The sequence below is a fragment of the Myotis yumanensis genome, unplaced genomic scaffold, assembly GCF_028538775.1.
Source record: "Myotis yumanensis isolate MYYU_CA2020_CCGP unplaced genomic scaffold, mMyoYum1.0.hap1 SCAF_1, whole genome shotgun sequence".
Lineage (NCBI taxonomy): Eukaryota > Metazoa > Chordata > Mammalia > Chiroptera > Vespertilionidae > Myotis > Myotis yumanensis.
This window is the reverse complement of record NW_027223752.1, coordinates 240,202,969-240,223,180: the sequence shown is the minus strand read 5'-3', so window position 1 is coordinate 240,223,180 and position 20,212 is coordinate 240,202,969. Positions and strand designations below refer to the sequence as shown.

Genomic DNA, 20,212 nt, shown 5'->3' with positions numbered 1-20,212 from the left:
TCTGAAACCACACCGTGACCGGCTCTGGGCTGCGCTGGCCTGCACTGCGCGGTTGTGCCTGAGGGAACCCGCCCCGGGGGTGGCTCCATCACACTCTCATCTGGAAAATAACGTGCAGCACGGTCCGCGATGCACAGCCACACACCACTCGTCCGGCGCCCACCGCCCGTCGGAGCTCTAAGTGCGGGAGCAGAGGGGCAGGTGCACATGTTCCAGACTCTAACTTAGTGTGAAAACTCAGCGTTCATCAGCTCAGACTGAGTTGTCTTGGCAACGACAGTCCACTTGGTTCTCAAGGAAATGACGGCCACATCCCCAAACCCGAACCCTCGGTGTCATCCTTCAGGCGAGAACGGGGCTTTCCTGGCGACATCTGGTGCACCAGGTCCCGGCACCGCCGCAGGGCGTCCCACCCATCGTCACGGTCCTGCCTCCGGCGCCTGGAGGAGGCGCTCCTCCAGTCACCACAGGACTCACCGTCCAGCCCCTTGAAAACTTCCGATTCCAAGAGCAGTGTCATCTAGAAGGAATGAGCGAGTCCTCTCAACCTCTACCACCTTGTCTCCTCTCTCTTCCCTCGATTCCTGGCCTCCCCAGGGTCTGCCCCCTCTTTTTAAGAAATAATGACTTGGTATCATTGTAATTTTTTAATCATAAATACTCAAACGACAAAAACACCGCATTTTTAAAAATATTTTTTTATTGATTTCATTGAGGAAGGGAGAAGGAGAGAGAGAAACATCAGTGATGAGAATCATTGATCGGCTGCCTCCTGCACGCCCCCTACTGGGGATCGAGCCTGCAACCCGGGCATGTGCCCTGACCGGAATCAAACTTGGGACCCTTCAGTCCACAAGCTGACACACTATCCATTGAGCCAAACCAGCTGGGGCAAAAACACCACATTTTTTTAAAGAAAGTATTTTTTTTAAATATATTTTATTGATTTTTTTTTTTACAGAGAGGAGGGGAGAGGGATAGAGAGTTAGAAACATCAATGAGAGAGAAACATCGATCAGCTGCCTCCTGCACACCCCCTCCTGGGGATGTGCGTGCAACCAAGGTACATGCCCTTGGCTGGAATCAAACTTGGGGCCCTTCAGTCCATGGGCCAACATTCTGTCCACTGAGCCAAACCGATGAGGGCAAGAAAGTATTTTTAACTATCACTGCCCAGAGCAGCAATCACGGACACTCAGGGAACTGTCTCGGGCATTCGTCCGGCAGGCTCCACTCTATTGCTATTTTTTTTTTTAAATATATTTTATTGATTTTTTACAGAGAGGAAGGGAGAGAGATAGAGAGTTAGAAACATCGATGAGAGAGAGACATCGATCAGCTGCCTCCTACACATCTCCCACTGGGGATGTGCCCGCAACCCAGGTACATGCCCTTGACCGGAATCGAACCTGGGACCTTTCAGTCCACAGGCCGACGCTCTATCCACTGAGCCAAACCGGTTTTGGCTATTGCTATTTTTAATCCAGAGCATTTAATGCAATTTTTCTGAATTTAACAGAAAAAGAGAAAGTGCTGAACTTTGGATAACTGTTCCTTCTTACAGGAAGTATTAGTTCATAAAAGATTCCTAAAAATTTAAGAAAAAATATTTTTAAATGTTCATTTTAAAAATTAACTACTCTTCCCTATTTTATTCCATATCCCTGGACTCCTTGCTATGAAACATGACAGAATTATCACACACCCTTTCTTCTTCCCCCACTTACACATTCTTTTATAATTATTACCACAATTTATGACACATGGATTTTGTGCTGTACTCACACACTGGTCAGTTCTAATTCTGTGGTACGTGGCTCAGAGCTCTCCCCCAGGCCTTGCCACACTGCTGACTATTATTTTCTTTCCTCTATTTTTGAATCTTTTTCAAAGAGGATTCGTGGGTGTGGACTTCTGAACTTTGCATCTGTGAGAGCAAGGTCTAATTCTTGGAGTGTGGGGCGCGGCTGCAGTGTCTTGGCCAGGTCCAAGCCTCGGACTAACGAAAGGACAGGGTCCTCTCATTGCCACGTGCGAGTCCCAGCTGGAGGGCAGGGCCCTCCCAGCACAATCATAGCCAACGGCTGTGGCTGTGAGCTTGAACCTATGGTCCGAACACGTGGCCCCACGTGCCTTCTGCTAGAGTTCGGGTGCATGTTGTTGAGTAGGGTTGGAACTCACGAGAATGCTGTAAACAACGTGATCACGCCCCTACTTTGCCTCGTGGCATCTGCTATGAAATAAAGACACGGCTTGTGGGCGCTGGCACTGTCTCCTCTTCAGGGAGCAGCATCCCACCGAGACCCAGCTTTCATTCTCTTGTCTGTCTTTTCTCAATCCTTTCACCCCCCCACTCAGGATCACACTGGCTGTGCTGGCGCGGCACATTGGAGTACTTATTCCTACATCCTGCTCACAGTGCCAATTGTCAGAGCAAGTCCTACTTGAACCCTGCTCGCCGTACTATTGTTGAAAGCACTCACGCTCCATCCTGCCAACTGGTCCAGGTAGGTCCTGATCCTGCCCTACTATGCCAACTGTCAGGTCCAAGCCCCTCTGCCTGAGGCTGGACCTTCTGGGGCACCGGGTGGTAGAAAGCTGTGTATGACAAGTCGTGAATATGTAAGAGAGTCTTTATTGTAGGAGCCAGTGGCCATGTAGCCATTGCTAACAAGGAGCCATTAGACCAGTGGTTCTCAACCTTCCTAATGCCACAACCCTATAATACAGTTCCTTATGTTGCGGTGACCCCCAATTTCATTGTTAGAAATTGAACATAATTAAAGCACAGTGATTAATCACAAAAACAGTATGTAATTATATATGTGTTTTCCGATGGTCTTAAGCGACCCCTGTGAAAGGGTCGTTCGACCCCCAAAGGGGTCGCGACCCACAGGTTGAGAACCGCTGCATTAGACAAAGCAGTTCTCCAAAATAAAGTCCCATAGAGCAGGTAGCGGCACACCGGCTGGGTAACAATACATCATTCCCAGAACGCAGCAGCAGCCTGTGTCCCCACAGCCATTATCTGAGCAGCCGGTCACGCTGCCTCTAGAGCATATCAGATATTTGAATTACAATTCATAACAGTAGCAACATTACAGTTATGAAGTAGCAACGAACATAATTTTAAAGTTGGGTCACAACATGAGGAACTGTATTTAAAGGGCCAGAAGATTGAGAACCACTGCTCTAGACCCACAGCCTCTCATCGCAGCTGCATCTAAGCTCACAGCCTCAGTAGCCTCGGTAACATACTTTAATACTATTTAGACAAAAGAGGCTTTCCGCCAAATAGTGGCAGCAGTCGTCTGGGTTATAGAAGGGCACACCCGCCCAGGGCACCGTGAGATTGCTGTGCCTGTGCCTGTGTGGAGCATCTTGGCCTTGAACACTTGGATAAAGATTGCCACACTCTAACTGGCCCTGGCCACCCGGCGTGCTCTGTATGTCCCCACAGCATCCGTGAAGTGTCTGCTGTGGGGTTCTGTGCAGCAGAGTCTGCATCACTGGTAGCTGGTGGTCTGGCCCATGTCCCTTCCTCCCTTACATCCAACTGAAAATGAAAAGTCTTTTAATAAACACTGCCTTTATAACTGTTCAAAGTGTGTGTATACATTTTGGGGGGATACCCTATAGTTTTTCTTTTCCCCGAATGTCACATATCTGGAATCCCACCATGTGTAGTCTTTCATATTGGGTTCTTTCCCTTGGTAACATGCATTTAAGGTTCCTCCACGTCTTTTCATGGCTTGATAGCTCATTTCCTTTGAGTGCTGAATACTATTCCATTGTCTGGGTGGACACAGTGAAAGAATCTAGTGAGCGACATCTTGTTTGCTCCCAAGTTTTGGCAATTACGAATAAAGCTGCTACAAACACGTGACCAGCATCTCTCGGCAGGAATTCAGCCCCACGTGCCACTCACAGAGCCCCGGACGCCATGTGCAGCTGCAGGCAGGTCCCTGGTGGTGACTGCACAGAGCCGTGTCCGGAGGGAGGCCACAGGAAGAGAAGTTCTGGGTTAGTGGGCACGTCTGAATCAGGACAGCATGCTGTTCTCATCTCTGTCAAAAGTTAGGGATGGCTTGGGTACGGATTCCTAGAAACAAGCATGCAGTCACAGACCCATATGCCTCACCTGTGAGCAATGTCCATGATCTTAACAAAGAAGAATACTGACTCTTTTATTGCCAACACTTTTTGGGAAGGTGGGGAGAGAAGGTTGTGTGTCAACCTGTGAGTGTAAGAAACCAGTAATCCTGTCCAAAATGGAAATAACAGAATAGCAATGCAACCATTTTTCCAAAAAAAAAAAAAAAATGGATATTAGCAAAGGAAGTGGTGGAAATACAGAGTCGGAGGGGGAAACAAACCATCACTGACTTTTCAATCAGATGCAGTATTGGTTTGATTTACATCAAAATATGTATTAGTGTAACTTACACAGAAAACAAATGATCATAGTAATTAACGGGGAAAAGACACTGACAGTGCTAAGAACAAAATCCAACTGATTCAATGTGGGGACACGTGGGCTGTGAATGGTCCATGGACTGGGCTGCAGCTCACCCCACAGGTAGACACACCTCCAGGGACAGGACGGGCAGGTGCCGGACAGTCTTAGCAAGAGAAAAAGTCAGGTTCATTCCGCCAAGGAGGAGGTCAGGTGGCCACGGCTTCTCATTGGCTGAGCTGCAGCGTTTTCATTGGCTGGGCCTATTGCTGGGCCGGAAAAAAAGCTGCACCTGGGGCCATTGACAAAGTGGGGCTTCCTCTCGGCCTTCCCCACTCTAGCTGCAATTTGAGGTTCCCTGTATTAATTTTCACGTTAGAATTGGATGCCCACTTACGGAAACAACAGAAAATTATTAGCAAGCTGGCCAAAGAAGGAAGCTTCTCGTGTGTGCAGAGGGGCAGCCCCCATGTCTGAAGACAGAAGAGGAGGGCTGTCGTCCCCACCCCCAGTCCGGTCGTGTTGGAGGGCTCAGCAAGAACGTGCGCCCAGAACGCAGGCAGGGGATCAGGAAGCCAGACACAGAGCCATCGCTGATCAATGACATCGGAAACAGACAAGTTCCTGGGACCGTAAAGAAAGGTTGGGCGTGTTGCTGGGCACAAGGTCACTATACCAGGTCAGCAATAGTCTTTAGACCAGCAACAGACACATAGGAAATGTAGTTTCTAAAAAGACAACATTTACAATGGCCACAAAAACAAAAACGCATCTTGGGAAAATCTAACAAAAGCCAAGCAAGGTGTTTACAGAGAAAAGTATTAAACTTTATTGAAAACATAAAAGAATACCTAAATAAGTGAAGAGAGAGATCTACCCAGAGATGGAAGGACTCAAGTTTGTCAAGATGGCATTCTACCCCAATTAACGAGCAAACCCCCAAAGCCAGGCCAGTCTGCATCCTGTGCGGTTCTGCGCAGCTCGCGGCAGTCTTACCAGAAACGCAGATGGAAAGGGCCAAGGCCAACACTTGGGTGAAGTAAGATGTGGGATACGTGGATCAACAGAAAAAAAAGAACAAAGAAGAAAAATTGTGTAAATATAGAATATCATTATGTGAGATATGTTACAAACAGCTTAATATTAATAGGCTTCATAAAGCACTGAAATCGTTGGCTTACTGTGATCAAAGAAGGGGTGCTAGAGAAAGTAGCTGTCCACACAATAAAGGAAAACTGATAACGGAGATGGATAGATAAAGGGTAGATGATGGATGGTGGTTCATGGATAGATGACGGATGTGTATAGATAGATAGGTGAACACACACACACACATATAACAAAAGATAAAAAATGAGACCTCACCTCACATTATAAACAAAGATAAATTCCCAGGTGGATATGACAGCAAAACTGTAAGACTTTTACAAGAAAAGGAAACATAAAAGATTGGGGTAGGGAGGATTTCTTAAGCAAGAAAAGGGAAGACAAGCAATAAAAGATTAATGTGATTTACTTTTTGACAAAATACACAAACAGATTTAAAAAACCCTGGGATAAGGTATTTGCAAACCCCAAAGGGGTGCCCAGACAGAATATGTGTCAGGGGCTCTGAGAAATCAGTAAGTAAACAACAAGCCGTTGTTTTTTAAAGTCAGAGAACCGGGTGCAGATGACACTGCTAACAGCACAAACCTCCCCCAGTAACTGGGAAGGCAGGTGGGAACAGTGAGGTACCATCGCACAGCAGCCAACAGGAGACAAGTGAGGGGTGCTGAGGGAGGTGGCCTCCTCAAATCAATCCCCAAACATCCCTAACTAGTTTGGCTAGTGGATAGAGTGTCCTGTCGGCTCACGGGCTGAAGGATCCCAGGTTCGATTCTGATCAAGGGCATATACCTTGGTTGCAGGCTCGATCCCCAGTAAGGGACGTACAGAAGGCAGCTTTCTCATTGAGGTTTATAACTATCCCTCACCCTTCCTCTGTAAAAATCAATAAAAATATATTTAAATAATAAATAACCCCCAAAACATAATGTTGGTGCACCAGACGAGGTGCAGATGGCACCATCGTGCGAAGCTGGGAAGCGTGCAGAGCACCTGTGAGGCCCATGGCAGACACGCCCGGGGTGATGGGGCCACAGACCCTCCCTGGGCCCAGCCGGCGTGGCTCCATGGACAGTGCGTCGGCCCGAGGACTGAGGGGTTGAAGGTTAATTCCCATCAAGGGCACCTACCGTGGTTGCAGGCTCGATCCCCAACCCCTGGTCGGGGCGCATGTGGGGGGCAGCCAGTCGATGTGTCTCTTTCCCATCAACGTTTCTCTCTGTGTCTTTATACCTCCCTTCCACTCTCTCTAAAAATCGATGGGAAAATATCCTCGGGTGAGAATTAGCAACAACAGAAAAACCTCCCTGGAAACAACCCACAACCACTCTGAGGTGGTAGCCAAACTGCTCCCGTAACATTTTCTAGATTTAGAACTAAGATTTGACAGTCCGTTCGGTGCTTCTGTCTTTGGATCTATGGAGGGTGGGTGGGTGGGAAGAGATCAACCAATGAACTTGTATGCGTATATGCATAACCCAGGAACACAGACACTAGGGTGGTGAAGGCCTGGGTGGGGGGCCGGGGTGGGCTGGGAGAGGTCAATGGGGGGAAAGGGAACATGGGTAATACTTTCAACAATAAAGTGCTTTTTTAAAACTAAGGCAGGGGAGGGTGGGGGGTGAAGAGATCACCCAATGAACTTGTATGCATAATGCATAACCCAAGGACACACAGTGGGTGGTGAAGGCTTGGGGGTGGAGGGTGGGGGGAGGGGGCAATAGGGGGAGAGGGGACATATGTAATATTTTCAACAATAAAGATTTATTTAAATAAATAAATAAGAACTAAGAGAGAAATGTGGACCAAACATGGGCAATAACATTTTAAACTGTTAAAATTTAAAATGGCCCCGGCTGGTCTAGCTCAGTGGATAGATCGTCGGCCTGTGGACTGAAGGGTCTCGGGTTCGATTCCTAGGTTACGGGTTCGATCCCTGGCCCTGTTCCAGATGCATGCAGGAGTCAACCAATCAATGTGTCTCTCACATTGATGTTTCCCTTTTGTCTCTCTCTCTCTCTCTCTTTTCCTTTCTCTCTCTCTCTCCTCCTCCTCCTCCTCCTCTCTCCCTTCCATTCTCTCTAAAAATTAATGAAAAATGTGTGTGCACTGTTTGGTTTTACAGTTGCATGCACTCCCATGTGCATGTGTGCTCTTGTGTGCATACACACGCATGGGGGCTCATGTGTATGCCCGTGTGTGCTCCTGTATGCATGTGTGTGCACTTGAGGAGTGTATGTACTGTGTCTGTGTGCATATTGGAGTGTGCTGGGTCATGGCACTAAATAAAACATTTAATCACCAGCAGCTCCATCTTCACACAAACACCATCTGACTGATGTCTAACTTAACGGATTGTTCAATTGCATTCCAGTCAAAACGTAGTTGTGCGGTTCGGATTTGTGCGGCAGGGCAGAGCTGCTCTGACGAAGGAACACGTGGCAGCCCAGGAGCCTGAGGCCGGGCGCGGCTGTCCACCTGTCTTCAGAGCCTGGCTTGTGTGGTGACCACATCATGTGTTACCTTAATTAAATTATTCTCTTAAAGGCAAACAACCTTTATGTTTAAAAAAGCAACTTATAGCCCTAGCCGGTTTGGCTCTGTGGATAGAGCATCGGCCAGCGGACCAAAGGGTCCGGGTTCGATTCTGGTCAAGGGCATGTACCTCAGTGGCCGGCTCCTCCCCGTGCAGGCCCCGGTCGGGGCGCGTGCAGGAGGCAACCAATCGATGTGTTTCTCTGTCTTTCTCTCTCTCTTCCACTCTCTCTAAAAACCAATGGAAAAGTATCCTCTGATGAGTATTCACGAAAACAAAAACTAACAAAAAATAAAACCACTACTTATACACTCAGCATCAAGCCATGTAAAAACTCTAAGATGTGTTTAATCTTGGTGTTTCGTTGTGACCCTACGTTCCTGGGGCGGCCTCCACGGGCCACGAGGCAGACCCACTCTGAGGAAGGTCCGAGAATCAACTTGTCTTCTGAAGGGTCAATTCCAAACAACTGACACTTTCAGAAAGCAGGTGAGTGTGGACAGTGTGCAGGGGAGGGGCGTAGCTGTGGGCGTGGCCGTGGGGGCGTGGGGGCCTGGAGCCCACGCCAGGAAGCTGGTCCCCAGTACAGGAGGCTCAAAGCTTCCGACCCGGCTTGTTCCCTGAGGTTGGCCTTAGAACAACTTCAGCTTGGGGATATTTGGGGTTTCATTTCCTGTATAAACTTTAAAAAATAAAACCGTGTCCCACATCATTGTCTTGCGTGGGGCTACGAGTATTCGTGAAGTTAGAAACATTTGCATCTTGAAAAGTGTCACCTGGTTTTTTGTTGCCTGAAGTTCACTTCTATGTGACCCAGGCGCTCCCTGCGGCCTGGCCAGATGCCCACGCAGAAGGCGCTGCTGGCCCTGCGCTGGCGCTGCCCGGTCCAGCTCTAGAAAGTCTGCAACTGCAGGGAGGCCCCTGGTTTTGATGGAGAAGGCATCCAACATGCAAACTGCACAAACGGTGTAGAACGAAGCACCTCAGGGAACAAGGGTCTGAGGTTGATGTCCTCTGTCACACCAACCGGCCACCTCCACTGCAGCTGAGCTGACCCCGCAGGCGTGGGCCCAGCTCCGGAAGTGGGAACTGCTGGCAGGGCCTGATTGGTTGGACTTGGGCAGATAGAGAAGTGTTTTTAGAGTCACTTTTGCTGCCACTATCACATTTGCTGCCTTAGGTTGATGGCCAGGGGGCTGCTGGTGTGGGGACGGAGAGGCGTCAGGCTGTAGGACCGGCGCGGGCACTGCTCGGGCCATGGCCTCAGCCTGGCTGCGTCCAGAGGGCTAATCTGGACAAGCATCTGAAGTGGCCTGTGGGTGAGAACCGAGTAGCCTGGACGTGAAGGACTCTCTTCTTCAGGCGGCACCATGTTTCGCAGAGGACACTGGCTCGCTGCCCCTTTGGTCGGATGTTTCACAGTCACTGAGGTCAGGCTGCTGGGCCCATCCCGCTGGCTGGTGACAGGCCTCCACGCCTCCCTAATAGTGTCTGCTGCAGCTGGGCAGCCCGGCCTGGCCTGAGCCTCGGTGGCCAGGGTCCAGGGGATCTCGGGCTTAGGGCGGGGCACCGGGGAGCTGATGACAGGTCTCACCCTACAGCCTGCACTTGGGAAGCACCTCCATCCCCAAACCTGGGTGCTCTTTCACAATGACGGGGACCCCAAACATGAATATGTGACACATTTCTTGTACTTTTCTCTGGCAGAGGTGACCTTCGCTCTGGGATGTCCTCACCTCTTTTGCAGGAGGTCAAACCCTTCCGTCGGGGTGGGGCTCTCCTCTGAGCAAGTTCAGAGTCAGCGCACATCTGCCTGACACCTCGGCTCTGGCCGGACTCCCCTTTTCTGAGACCCACCAGGCCGGATGGACACGGACCACACCACCATGTGGAATGCGCTTCACACTGTGTAAACATGCAATCTAATGATTTAAAACTATGGCCTTCACATCACAGCGAAGGGGTATATGTTAAATAAAATGGCATAATGTTCAAATGACCAATTAATGAATTCATCCACAGGAAAATAACCTTTGCCAGAAAAACTAGGCCTGTGGTTTTCCAAAATAGAATTGGAAATTCATATGCATTAACCAAAAATAAGCTCAGCTTTGCAGTAGAAACCTCATCACCAGTTTCCAAAAAGAGAGCTGTTTGGGGCCTGGTGCACAAGAGACGTTCGCTTCAGAAAGAGGCGGGGTTAGTCCACCCGGAGTAGAGAGCGCTGCGGGATTGACGTCTGGTAAACTCAGCCACTGCCCCCCAAACTGACCTGTGCGTAGACATCTTCTAACTCCAATGACATAGCAATTAATTTAATAAAGGAACTCACCAATTTTAAATTGCAATTAATTTACCAAACATCGTCACCATTTATGGAGCTTTACAGTAAGAAAGTTTCGACAAAAGCAGGCACATCCGTGTACAAAGTGTTGCCGGCGGCGGTGCGTCCTGTCTTTCGTTCCCGAAGTTGTCCTTCTGTCCGCTCCGAGGGGGGTCTTCCGCCCCCCGCGAGCTCGCACCCGGGACCTGGAAGCCTCGCCCAGGGAAGGGACTTGCCAAAGAGAAGTGCGGTGGGGCGAGTTGACCCCAAACGTTTATTGTAAACTTGAAAATGGAATCCGGATACGGACAGACACGAAGAGGAACCTCCCAGACACAGAGACGGTAACACTGGAGGCCGGGCTCGCGGCGGGGGGACTCGGAGGGAGGCGCCGGCCACAGCCCGGGGGAGGCGACACTCGGATCGGCCCGCCGGCCCCGCGCCCCTCGCGGCGGTGGTGGCTGGGGAGGCGCCCCGCGAGTCCGTCCGGGATCGGGGTTCAGCAGGCGCGTCGTAGCTCCCAGGGACGCGCCGTCTCTCGGGGCGGCCGGCAGCAGTAGGGGTAGGAGACGTCGAGGTCAGGGTCCGAGGGCGCGTACCCCGGCAGCTCCACGGACGGGTGCCCGCCGCAGCACACCTCCACCCCCGCCTCGTCCGCCGCGCGGACGACGCCCACGTCGATGTAGGAGACGGCGTGGTGCGCCGAGAAGCCCGCGCAGTCCCCGGGGGCGGCCAAGTCCGACTCCTCCGGGGCCAGGATGGAAGCCTGGCTCGGGCGATGCTGCAGCCGCCGGCCCCGCCGGCCTCGCCGCACCCAGGAAGCGGGCGGCGGCGCACGGAGCCCCGAGCCGCCGCGGGGCCGCGCCGGGGCCCGGCCTCCCCGCCGCCCGCGCCGCCCGCGCCGGGCCCGTGCCGCGCGGTAGGTCTTGGCCAGCAGCAGGCTGAGCAGGCCCAGCAGGCACTCGAGCGCGTTGAAGACGGTGGAGAGCACCAGGCCGCGCTGGTAGTCCTTCAGCTGCCGGCACTTGGCGGGCGTGGCGCGGGCGCGCGGCGCGCCGGGGGCCGGGCCGGGGGCGGGGGCCGCGGGGCCGGGGGCCGGGGCCGAGGCGGGCGCGCGCGGGGGCAGGCAGTAGTGGGAGTACTTGCGCTCCACGAGGGACACGGCGTCGCCGTCGATCACGGCGCCCGCGAAGGCGCTCAGGACCCCGAGCATGAAGACGAGGGCGCCGAGCAGGAGCAGGTTCTGGCTGGTCCCCGGCCCCGCCGGCTCGGCCGCGGCCCCCGGCGCGCCCGGCGCGGTCTCCGGAGCGCCGGCCGGGGCGGCGGGGACCCCGAGCCCCGGGCCCGGCCCCGCGAGAGGCGCGGCCCGCGGCCCGCAGCAGAGCAGGGCGGCGCCGAGCAGCGAGAGGCCGGCGGCCAGCAGCAGCCCCGAGTAGAAGGCACCGGCGGCCGCCCCGAGGCGGAACGGCTCCCCGCGGAGCTCGGAGCCCAGCGAGAAGCACTTGAGGCCGACGGCGGCGGCGCTGAGCGCGCAGGCGAGCAGGAGGCAGGCGGAGAGCGCGGCGCAGGCCCCGCGGACGCTCCACTTCATCCTCCGCGCCCGAGCCGGCCCGCACCCCGCGCGCCCGCCGCCGCCCGCCGCCGCCCCCGCCGCCTGCGCCTCCTCCCGGCGCCGCGCGGCCGGACCGCCGGCCTCCCCCTCATCCTCCCGCGTCCTCCCGGGCCCGCACCGCCGCCGCCGCCGCCGGAGCCCGCATCCTCTGCCTCCCGCCGCCGCGGCCCCGCGCCGGGAACCGAGGCGGCGCGGAGACCCGCAGGGAGCGCGCCCCCTCCCCAGCCCGCGGCGCCCCGCCCAGGGCGCTGCGCTCCTCGCACCCGGCCCGCGGCCCCGCGCCCGGCCCAGGCGCCGCCCTCCCACGCCCCCGGCCCCCGCCGCCCCTCGGACGCCCCTCGGCCAGCTCCCAGAGGAGAGGGCCCCCGCGCGTCTCCCCACCTTCCTCCGGGTGCGGGCGCCCTCGGCCGCTTAGGCAAGGCCACCCTCCAGCCCCGGGCTCCACGGAGGCCCCCAGGCCCCACCCCCCGCACCTCCCACCTCCCACCTCCCGAGCAGCTGCGTCTGCGCTCCCCAGGCTACGAGGCTCGCCGCTCTGCACGGCCACTGGCTTGCAGCGCCACGACCCCGAGGAAGCCGGCAGGGGCGGCGGCACGGGGGAGGGGGGCCGGGGCTGGGGGCGTGAGTGCAGGAGGTGGGGGGGAGAGGGGGCCGGGGAAGGGGGCCAGGGGCCAGGGGGATGAGCGGGAGTCTGGATGCGGGGGGGCGGGGGGTGATGGGGTGTGAGTGGAGGTGAGGCCTCAGGCAGAACCTCGATGAGCCCGTCTCCCGAGTGAGGCAGGAGCCCCCGGACGCGGGTGGCTGTGAGTTAATTCATTAGAAGGCGGTCCCCGGCCCGAGAGCGACTGGGGTGGGCTGGCTGGAGATGCCCGTGGGTGAGAGGAGGCGGGGGTGCGAGGTGGTCCCCGCGCCCTCAGGGCGCTCCATGCTCCTCCTGAAAGAGGTCTGGGAGGGGGCGCCTCCGGACGGCCTTCGGAGGAACCTCGGGCGGCGGCTGGGCCGGCGCGGTCCCCGAGCTGCAGTTGGAGGCCGGGAGCCATGACTCACCCGCGGGCTAATCGCAGCGTAAATAGCTTTGCGCCGATCGGAGGAGGCGGGCCAGCTGCGGCGAGGGGCGTGTGCGGGGGCTCTGAGCACACGCCTTCATCCTGCCTCCCACGTGCGAGGGCTGCGGTGGGGACCCCCTCGGTGCCGGGTGAGCAGTGGCCCAGCAGCTCGCGGACCCCGCGCTCGCCTCCCACCGACACATCCGCCACGGGAAGGAGCGGGCTCCGCTGTGTTTTCAGCGGGGACTGCGGGCCTTAGAGCGCCCGCCGCCCGAGGGGTGACTTCCCGGGGCCGCGGGATCCTGAGCCCCCTGCGCACAAGGTGGACAGTTGGAAAGGCCAGGGTATCAGCCGTGCGCCCCTGCGCGTGAGCGGAGCGACTAGGAGCTGCCTCCCAAAGACCGTTTTGGTTTCCAGGGCGACAAGGTTCGCAGCCAGCTCCGTGGAGCAGGATGGAGCCGCCTCTCCATCCCGCGCTGCGCTGCGGCCGGACCCGTTGGCTTCGGGCGCAGTGAACCCGCGGGCGGAGCGAGGCCACGCTGGGCTGGGCAGCAGCATTTCTCCGGATCTGGCCCCTCTCTCCCTGGCGCCCGGAACCCCTCCTCCCCTGACACTTGTGCCCGGACCACCTCCCTGTCCCTCCCCTCACCAGCCGCGCGCCGCCTGGTGCCCGCGTCCTGTGCTGTTCTGTCTGCAGGGGCTCCCTTGGCCGCCCTCACCCGCTCCTGCCTTCCCCGTGTGAGATCTCCGCATGGACTCCGGAGGAGTAACTGGTCGGTGCCTGAGTCCTTCGGACCAATGGGTGCTTTGCGTGGCTTGCTTTTTTTTTTTAAGTACACTCTTTTTAAAAATATCTTTTTATTGATTTCAGAGGAAAAGGGAGAAGGAGAGAGAGCCAGAAACATCAATGATGAGAATCATTGATCAGCTGCCTCCTGCACGCCTCCCACTGGAGATCGCGGGTGCAAACCCTGGTGTGCCCAGAGGGAATCCAGCCGTGACCTCTTGCTTCGTGGGTCGGAGCTCAACCGCTGAGCCACGCCAGCCGGGCAAAATTATTTTGTTGTTGTATCTGTTGCGGTTATTGTATGTTTTTCCTTTTCAGCCTGTTACTGTGGTGAGTGACGTTCATTGAGTGTCCGTGTTAAGCCAACCTTCACTCCTGAGACAAGTCCCACTTGGTCATTGCCAGGCCAACAGCCTCTGATGCCTGTTACCAGGAAGAGGACAAGTTCTTCTCCCACAGGAACACAGAGCAGGGTCAAGCGTTACCCACACTGAGGAGTGACAGCCGATCCGCGGGATCTGCTCCCCCAAAGCCAGGAGGCCCCCCGCAGCTGATTCATGGCCATTAGCAGCAGAAGGGCCCCCCCACCCCACCCCGCCCAGCACAGACACCCGGGGCTGGCCAGGTGCCATGGGGTGCACAGTGAGCTGGAAGAGGGAACGACATTCCCACACAGTGATGAGCCCATTCTCGCTCAGATGAGTAAGGGCGGACAGACGGGTGCAGTCCTGATGGCCTACCCTTTCCATAGGCGGGGGGGGGGGGGGGGGGGGGGGGGAGGTTCAGTGTGCTGTTACCTCCTTGAGGACTGTGTCTGTGTTAGTGAGAGGTATTATTTAGAACAGTGGTTCTCAACCTTCCTAATGCCACGACCCTTTAATACAGTTCCTCATGTTGTGGTGGCCCCAATTTCATTGTTACAAATTGAACATCATTAAAGCATAGTGATTAATCACAAAAACAATGTGTAATTATGTATGTGTTTTCTGATGGTCTTAGACGACCCCTGTGAAAGGGTCGTTCAACCCCCAAAGGGGTCTCGACCCACAGGTTGAGAACCGCTGATTTATCGCATTCTCTGCTGTACTGTTGTCATCTCCTGTCAGAGTCTGGGGTGCTAACTTTGAAAAATGAGGGGGAAGGGCTCCCTCATTTTTTAAAATATACATTTTTTTTTATTGATTTGAGAGAGGAAAGGAGAGGGAGAGATAGAAACATCCATGATGAGAGAGAATCGTGGACCGGCTGCCTCCCGCACGCCCCACACTGGGATCGAGCCCACAACCCGGGCCTGTGCCCTGACCTCGTGGCTCATAGGTCCGCACTCCACCGCTGAGCCGTGCCAGCCGGCCAGGCACCCCTCGTGCTTTACCTTCTCTAAGCACTTGTAGAGCTGGCATTGTTTTTTCCTTAAGGATTTGGCAGAGTTCACCTGTGAAGCCATCTGCGGTTGAAGTTTTCTTTATGGGATGATTTTCACAAACTTAATTTTAAGAACATGTATAGGGATATTTTTTTTTTCTGGAAGGAGCGTTAGTATCTTTTGAGGAACTTCTCCATCACATTTTTAGATTTGTTGGCATGGAGTTGTCTACATTATTCCTCTATAAGCTGTTACTTTAATTGTATGAAAAATATCTCAGTAAAGCTGAAAGAATAAAATGTTTTAAATTTTTTATTCTTTTATGTCTCTAGACCAGCCGTGGGCAAACTACGGCCCGCGAGCCGGATCTGGCCCGTTTGAAATCAATAAAACTAAAAAAAAAAAAAAGACCGTACCCTTTTATGTAATGATGTTTACTTTGAATTTATATTAGTTCACACAAACACTCTATCCATGCTTTTGTTCCGGCCCTCCGGTCCGGTTTAAGAACCCATCGTGGCCCTCGAGTCAAAAAGTTTGCCCACCGCTGCTCTAGGGTCTGTAGTGAAATTCCCTCTTTCATTTCTGATATTGCTCATTTGTGTGGTGTTTTTTAAAATTTTTGTTTTAATCCTCACTGGGGGATATTTCTTCCATTGATTTCTAGAGAGAAGGAGGGAGAGAGAAAGAGGAGAGAGAAACATCAATGTGAGAGAGACACATCGATTGGTTGCCTGCACCCCTACTGGGGTTGGGGAACCTGCAACCACGGTACGTACCCTTGATGGGAATCAAACCTATGATCCTTTGGTCCATGGGCCAATGCTCTAACCACTGAGAAGATGGGCCAAGGCTGTGTGGTGTGCTTTTAAAAATCAATTTGGCCCTAACCTGTTTGGCTCAGTGGATAGAGCGTCGGCCTGCAGACTGAAGGGTCCCAGGTTCGATTCTGGTCGAGGGCATGTACCTTGCTTGCGGGCACGTCCCCAATAGGAGATGTGCAGGAGGCAGCTGGTCGATGTTTCTCTCACATCGATGTTTCTAACTATCTCTCTCCCTTCCTTTCTGTGAAAAAATCAATAAAATATATTTTTTTAAAAATCTATTTGGCTGCAGGTTAATATGTTTGATCATTAAAAATAGTGTTTAGTTTTATCATTTCTTTATTTTTTGTTTTCTATTTCATTGACTTCCACTCTTCTTTGTTATGCCCTTTTTCTCTGCTTACTTTGGCTTTAGTTTGCTCTTTTTCTAGTTCTGGTTTGAGACATTTCTTTTTATATAATCATTTAATGCTATAAACATTGCTTAGTGAGCAAATTAAATCCCTTAGTTTGAACTTGAATTCATAAAAGCAAAATTCACTTTTTATTATACCCCTGCCGCAACCTGCATGGCAGGTTCCGGATGACCTGTAGGAGGGCTGCGTGCAGGCAGAGCAGATAGAATAAAGGTCAGTAAAGTGTAGTAAACAATGTCAGGATTATCGGGTCAGGAAATCACCTCGAGCCTGATTGGCTGCCTCCTGCACGCCCCCCACTGGGGCCATCGCAGTCACACAGGAGCAATCTTGTGCTGGCCACAGCCCTGCTGAAGCCCCAGGTCCATGGCCTTGCGCGTTCCTGGTGCACTTCCATGCCAGTGCTGTTATGCACAGTCTCCCGCACTCCCCCACAACTTTTTAAGGTGCTATGGGATGGCAGGTACTGGAAGGTTAGTCCAACTTGAAGACAGGATCTGGGAGGACAGATGGTGGATGGGTGGGTGGGTGGGTGGGTGGGTGTTGGATGGATGGCTGGATGGTGAATGGATGGATGGATGGATGGTGGGTGGATGGATGGATGATGGATAGATGGGTAGGTGGGTGGGTGGGGGGATGGTGGATGGATGGTGGGTAGATAAGTCAATATGACGGGTGGATAAAATAAGATACCAGCGGGACCATGCATGGACCAATGGTGATAACGTCTCACACACTGGAGAGCAGGATTAACGCAGCTCTCTGGCTAACAAACACCAAGCTAACCCTCACTCCCCTTTCCTGGTGGCATAGCAGCTGTGGTCTGTTCTCTCTGTCCAGGGCCCCAGCTGGGGGATGACCCTTGGAGAAGGGACACTTTCAGGGAAGAGGGGTCAGGGCTAAGGGTGGACCCACCCCAGGGCTGCTGAGAGTGACACTCCCTCCTGTGTCCCATAAGCCAGAGCCACAGGCGGGTCACTGAGGTCAACTGTGGGGCACAGAGGGCGGAGCTTGGTCCTCTCCGAAGAGGTCAGTCAGCCGCTGCCTCTGCCATCCTACTGGGCAGCGCATTCCATCCCAGCCCCAGGCCATGAAGCCACGCCACCTGCAGCTACAGCTCCTCCCGAGATGGACCCTTCCCACGTGTTCAGTCACCAGGCTTTAAATGTTCCTCCGGGTCCTCGGGTCTGCAGTCATCCCTGCAGAGTTCCTGTCCTCAGGAACCCGAGTGACCCCTTTTCCCTGTTTTCTAAGGGGTTTAGTCTCTTTCTCCCACTTCCCACAGCAAGTCCCAGGCTGCGGACATGCCCACCTCCCTGCCTGGCTGAGAATTGGACCCAAAGCCACAGTGAACCCGTCCCCGTGGCCCCCGCAGCACAGCACAGAGCCTGTGCCCGCAGACACCGCGGGATGCAGACAGGACCGTGTCCAGATCGCATTCTGGTCCGGTGGCCGAGCCCTGGGCTCCGATGGACCTCAGCCAGAGGGTAGCACACATTTCCTGCCGAGGCCCAGAGGGCACACGTTCCAGGATTTGCAGCCTCACCGTCAGTGCTGCACGGGCTCAGCTACAAGCAGCCCAGTGCGCGAAGCCCGCTATGGGTTGCTTCTCCCTGAAGTCGAGGCCCTGAGGGTCCCTCCCTGCTCTGAGCAGGGCTCCTCTGGACGCTGTGGCTGCCTGGGGGCCCCGCTAAGCCAGTCCACACCTGGGGTTTGCAACCCTGGCTGCCGCTGCAATCCGCAGGGGGCCCCAGAGCCACAGGAACCACCGTGTCCCGCTGGCCACCCCACCTCTGAGCCGGGGGTGTGACACAATACACTTCCTTACGTTTAAGGCACGTAGAGCTCATTCCTTCTACTGTCCTGGCTGCTCTGAGCAGGACCCGCCCGCAGGGTGAGCGCCGGGTGCCAGGCCCGCTCCCCGCAGCCGCACCAGGGCCGCCGCCTGGGCACCCCAGCTGCCCCTGCGAGGCTGCAGCACCATGCAGTTCTGCGCACACCCGGTGCTGGTGCTGGCCTCAGGGCTCCACGGCAGGATGGAGCCGGGGCCTCCCCTCAGACAGCTCAGCAGAGGGACGAGAAGACAGGGCTGAGACCACAGCCAGCTCAGCCAGCCCTCACTGGCCATCGTGGGCCGGGCGTGCCCTCTGCGTGGCCGGTGTGGCGGCTGAGACCAGGCAGTCAATGCCCAATGCCCAGAGGCTGACCTGGCCCATCGCTCATGCGAGTGTCCAAGGGCGGCCCAACCACGGATAGATTGTGGGGACTTAAGTCCTGGCTGGTGGCTCAGTGGTTAGAGTGTCGGCCTGCGGACTGAAGGGTCCCGGGTTCAATTCCGGTCAAGGACACGTACCTCGGTTGCAGCTTCCACAGCCCAGGCCCTGGTAGGGGTGCATGCAGGGGGGCAACCAATCGATGTGTTTCTCTCTGTCTCTCCCCCTCCCTCCCACTCTCCCTAAAAATCTATGGGAAAATATCCTCGGCTGAGGACTAACAAACAAACAGAAACCAAACAAAAGAAGAAAGCGGGGAACTTAAAACACCAGAAATGTGCTGTCTGTCTTGGGGGGCAGCTCAAGGCCTGGTTCCCTCTGGGAACCTGAAGCCGGTTTTCTGGGAGGATAACTGTCCAAACAAGGTCACATGACAGGCTCCAGGCTACACGAGACGAAGGGCAGAAGTTAATGCACCGCAGCCCTTTCGATACCCCTGGGCACTGCCCTGCCCACAGCCCACAGCCCCCGGGCTCCGCCAGCCCACCCCACAGGCTGCCGTCTGGCTGGCTGGTGGCCACGACCATTGGTGAAGCCAGAGACCGGAGAGTTCTGTGAGCCCGAGAGGTGCTGCTCCTTCCCTGGACTGGGTGAGCTGACGGCCGGGGGGCGAGGGGGGGGGGGGGGCAGGTGGTGTTAGCAAGGCCAGGGGCCAGCACGCGGGGCCACGCCTTCCGTGGAGCACTGTCAGCCACAGGGTGACCGACGCCTCGAGCTGCTTGTGCCTGCGCCCAGGGCGTGGGTTCCCGCTGCCGTGAGCCCGGGAGCTTCCTCAGCCTGGAGGGGAGGAGGGAGGACCGGAGGGTGGGCCTCAGAGCGGGGTGAGTGGCACATTTGGGAAGTGCCCCCCAAGACCCAGTTCCCCAGGCGCTCGACCAGGTGGTGGTCATCACGTGTCTCACACCCAGGCCCAGCGCAGGGCCGATGCCCCGGGAACACTGAGAAGCTGCTGGGGCTGCCGCCAGCGAGGCAACGGCAGCCCTGGCCCCAGATCCGAGAGCTGCAGGCCGGCCGCCACCCCAGTCAGACCCACTATTTTTAGGAGACAGGGGAACCTTGGAGCAGATCCCGGCAAGAAGCTGGCTGCGGAGGCAGGAGGCCGGAGCCTCGAGCCTCCCTCAACCCCCCTCCCACCCCGCACCCAGCCAGCTGGGCCCATGGGGTGTCACCACTGCAGGGCCCAGAGCCCTGAGATCCCTGCTCATGAGGAGAACGCTTGTCCCAGCACACGAGGCACCAGCGTGCACACTGCACACACACGCACGCATGCACGCACACGCATGCACACGCACGCACACGCACACACGCACACGCACACGCACACACACATGCACACGCACACGCGCACACACGTACACACACGCACATGCACACGCACACACGTACGCACGCACGCACACGCACATGCACACGCACACACGTACACACGCACGCACACGCACATGCACACGCACACACGTACACACGCA

General features: G+C 55.4%; 1 protein-coding gene across 1 annotated transcript; it reads right to left on the bottom strand.

Moving 5' to 3' along the window:
* Positions 1-10,206: 10,206 nt before the first annotated feature.
* TMEM271 (transmembrane protein 271) lies at positions 10,207-12,023 on the bottom strand. Its single transcript, XM_070411394.1, has one exon. It carries the CDS (start codon positions 12,011-12,013, stop codon positions 10,922-10,924), a length of 1,092 nt encoding a protein of 363 aa, XP_070267495.1. The 5' UTR covers positions 12,014-12,023; the 3' UTR covers positions 10,207-10,921.
* Between the last annotated feature and the right edge of the window lie 8,189 nt (positions 12,024-20,212).